The sequence below is a fragment of the Octopus bimaculoides genome, chromosome 1 (genome assembly GCF_001194135.2).
Source record: "Octopus bimaculoides isolate UCB-OBI-ISO-001 chromosome 1, ASM119413v2, whole genome shotgun sequence".
NCBI lineage: Eukaryota > Metazoa > Mollusca > Cephalopoda > Octopoda > Octopodidae > Octopus > Octopus bimaculoides.
Genome location: NC_068981.1, coordinates 91,772,712 through 91,777,329, shown reverse-complemented (window position 1 = coordinate 91,777,329; position 4,618 = coordinate 91,772,712). Strand labels below are relative to the sequence as shown.

At 32.8% G+C, this 4,618-nt stretch overlaps 1 protein-coding gene across 1 annotated transcript in view; it reads right to left on the bottom strand.

The window, feature by feature from the left end:
* The window catches only part of LOC106874534 (calcitonin receptor), a 315,260-nt gene that overhangs the window by 31,119 nt on the left and 279,523 nt on the right, over positions 1 to 4,618 (bottom strand). Inside the window, exon 5 of the mRNA XM_052966607.1 lies at positions 1,434 to 1,561. Coding sequence (XP_052822567.1) covers positions 1,434 to 1,561 — 128 coding nt within the window. The remainder of the gene's footprint in view (positions 1 to 1,433; positions 1,562 to 4,618) is intronic.

Here is a 4,618-nt window from a genome sequence, read left to right as displayed (position 1 = left end):
ATATATGTAAATATATACATACACATATTTATGTGTGTATGTGCATGTGTATGTATATATATGTATATATGTATGTGAATACGTATTTATATACCTAGTATGTATGTGTGTGTAGGTAAATAAATACGTATACACACACACACACACACACACACACACACACACACACACACACACACACACACACACACACTTGAAAGTCTATTAGGATTACTTAATAGAGTTTTTGAAGTTTAAAGGTTCTTTTTCTAGAAAAATATTTTTGGGAAAAACATGTTATGAAATGAGGATGTTACTAACCTTTTTGTGGGGAGAAGTTTTTTTCTAGTCTGTGAACGCTTTCGTTAAACCTTTTTAAACACACGTGCTCTTAAAGAGGAAGTTGTTAATTTTGTGATCGCTAGATTTCACTTTCCTCCAATTCACTTAGCTATAGATGATCAGACATATGATGGAGTAACATCCTGTTCAGGTGGGAAGTTGTAAACTCAGTCATGTAGTATATTCTGTGAGTCCTAGGAATCGAAACAATACTTACTTTGTTCTCACCTTATATCATCTTCCTTTTATCTCTTAACTGTCTTAGTCACTAAACTATAGCCATGCTGAGGTACCGCATCGAAGAATGAATCGATAAATCTTATTCTATGACTCTTTTACCGAATCACTAGGGTATAGGGACGTAAACACGCCTGCACCGGCTGTCACGCGAAGGTGAGGGTACAACACAAACACATACACACACACACACACACACACACACACACACACACACATATTTATATATATATATATATGTATTTATATTTATAAGCATATGTACGAAAGGCTTCTTTCAGCTTCAGTCTCCCAAATCGGCTCAAAAATCTGTGGTCGACCCTATGGTTACAGTAAAAGTCACTTGCCCAAGATTCCACTCAGAGGGATCATGTGATTGGGAAGTATGATTCTTACCACGCAGCCACGCCTGCACCTATGGTAATCATACTATTAAATTGATTACATTTTCAGTTTGTTCTAGGTAAATATAGTTAAATATATTTCTCTCATTGTAGTTAATGTCATATTTATACCACTGGCAAATATCACCCCTTTTTATTTACATGGGGCTGAATTTAAAGTTGTTACTAACTATGGAACAGAAGATATACTGCAATGTTTTGTAGATTAGGAAATGACTGACGATCATGTCTTACTTTCTTATTTTATACATAGAATTTATTATGTCAGGAAACCTGTTCGTGTTTATAGTTTTGTATTCAGATGCCGTTTTATAAGATATACTGTATAAAATTGCATTAATATTGCGACATAGAAACAACAGTAAAATGGAAACTGTATTAAATGAAACATATTTTATATATATATATATATATATATATATTCAATAATCACTTTAAATATAGGGTAAAAAGAGTAAAGTATTTTCATACCTGAAGTAGCAGAATATGAACATTGTAATTAACAGTAGGATCAGTGATATATTGCTCACAATGAAGTAGATGTAAGCAAGAATCAGTGCTCGCTGGATGTCGAAACTGGTGTGAATTTCGGGCAGTTCCTGTAAAATTAAAATAAAGAATATATATATTATATACGTATCTGATAACTATATTTAAATACAAAAAGATAGACTGATTGATATATATAAATATATAGATATGGTGGCAGATATATAAATACATAAACAGGGAGAAGGAAACAGAGGTCAAAGGGAGAGAGTGACATAAGAGAGAGGGAAGAGTTAGTGAACATTAGATAATGACAATAAATGATATCGCTTAAACGATTATTTGGTATTGTTTGCTATGAAGAATTTAGTCTTATATTTATGAATATTACATGGATTTATCGGTTATGGTTTACAGGTGATCGGTGTCAAATACTGAGTCTGACAGTTACCATCCCAACCTCGTTGTATGTAAATAAGAAACTGAAATTAGCTTTAGAATCACATTCTTTTCAAGTTTTCTTGGTCAAAATAATAGGGTGCTAGACATGTATTTTAAGAGGTGCAATCTATTAAACTTTCACCTCAAACTTGATGTTCTTGTGCCAACATTTTTAATGAATTATTATTATTATTTCATTTACGCACAACAAGTTAGATTGTTGGAATAAAAAAAATTCTTAATATCGGTCTATAACAAAATTAAACTTAGATGCCATGAACCTTCTTAATAATACTGTTTTCTGGAGCTGCATTAGACTATGTTTTTATACTAGGGTTCTTGTACAATGCTATGTTTTTTTGAGGCTCAATACTTTTCATACACTCCTCGTATTTCTTTGTTCTATTCGGTTGCTGTAATCTTTACGGATAGTTGCCAGTGAACCTATAACTACAAGGATACATTCTTCCCGTACATATCCTATGCTTCTGTAACTCAATGTCTCGGTCACTGGTCTCCAGCCCCTTTATTTAAATGAGTTTTCCCACGCCCCCTTTTAATATGCTTATCTTTATATATGTATGTATGTATGTATCTATCTATCTATCTATCTATCTATCTATCTATCTATCTATATATATAGGGCAGGGAATCGTCAATTACTAATAAAATTAATAATTAACAATTTTGCCGAGTAGCTCAGTATGAAAAAACCTTTATCGGTAAAACCATTTATAATCATAAATATATTATTAATTTTATTACTAAAATTTGTAGTTTGGAATCGGTAGTTCTTTGACTGCTATTTCTGAAATCTCAGTATGTTGGAGAAGCAGCTCCTGCTAATCCCTGCATATTTATGATTATAAATGGTTTTACCGATAAAGTTTTTTTCATACTGAGCTACTCGGCAAAGTTGTTAATTATTAATTTTATTACTAATTGACGATTCCCTGCCCTATATATCTGTATATTTTATAGTGATGCCTCTAAGTTGGATGGTTAAACCGTAACCCTTCACACGGGACTTTTTTTTTACGGGACAATTTGTGACACACATTGAATAGATTCTTTGGAGTGAGGTGTTTTGAACTCACTAGCCGATAAATTTCTTAGTGTCTGCCTCACGTGGTCTTGATGTCGCATGGTCAAAATTCACATGAGTTATTAGACACTTTCAAATTTATTCGAATATTGAGGCTGAAGATCGGAATAGGGTAACTTCATACCCTTAACCGTGAAACGTCGTACCCAATTAACTAAAGGCAGGTTTGTTTTTACTCTTCTCTTCTGTTTTTTGTTCTGTGTGTGCCATAAATATCGCCATCCGTTAGAGAAAAAATTTGTAGTTTGGAATCAGTAGTTCTTTGACTGCTATTTCTGAATTCTCAGTATGTTGGAGAAGCGGCTCCTGCTAATCCCTGTATATTTATGATTATCTATCTATCTATATATATATATATATGAAATTTTGAATTTAGTTCATGGACCTCAATATTACCTTTGCGGACCCCAGATTGGGAACCACCGGTCTAGGTCCTGGTACTTGATATTTTCTCTATACCTCTTATAAAGTCTTCATCATTTGAAACTTTAAATTCAATTACCTTGCACTTTATCTTTGCATCTACTACCACTAAATCATGCTTTCTTTACCAATATGTTGTGCTACTAAACAATTCAATCTAATATTGCTGTCTATTGGCAAATACATCAATTCAATGAACTTGGACGAACATATTTGTTTCGGTATACATTCTTGTACTAATCAAATATCATTCAGGCAGTGATTAGGATATGATGCTACTATTAAAGTATAAATACACTCTACTAAATTCGACTTCTACTGCTATGTTTAGAGTGCATACACATATGCATGCACTCATATACCTTCACGTGCGCACAGACATACCTGCACACGCTGATGATAAATATATATGTATGAATCTTGATATATATCGATGCATGTATAAGTTTATGGAAGCATGCATGTATAAGCGCATATATATATATATGCTCCCCATCTAAATGCATTTATAACACTTAACGCAGTGCTCCAAACAGTCATAATGGGGAAACGCAGTAGGAACTCTAATATAAATATGTGCTTAAATTTATTTCTTCTACATTTGCTCTATAGTTGATAACTATTAATGGTAATCAGTACAGAACAGAAGTTATTTAACCATTATACAAGGCGTAAGCTGGATAATAATAATCTTCGTAGAGCTCTAAACATAACAGTAGCAGTCGAATTTAGTAGAGTGTATTTATACTTTAATACGAGCATCCTATGCTAATCACTGCCCGAATGATATTTGAGTAATGCAAGAATGTATACCGAAACAAATATGTCTCTCCAGATTCATTGAATTGATGTATTTGCCAATAGACAGCAATATTAGATTGAATTGTTTAGTAGCACAACATATTGGTAAAGAAGTCAAAGAGAGAAACTACCTTTTCAGTTTTACTAATTTAGGTTTTCTTTCCTTCGATCTCTCCCTCTGTGTTTTATACTTCTGTTTTGTTCTTTTTCCTTCTATCTCTGCGTATATATAGTCGCATAAAAATGTACAGCGACAATGACACACACTCATTACATATTTGTTATTCAAAGTCTTCAGTCTACTTTCCCATGCATTCTTCCCGTTCTATTCATATAGTTATTGATACTCACAAATGCCCATATATATATACTGACTCACATATACGCATATATATAT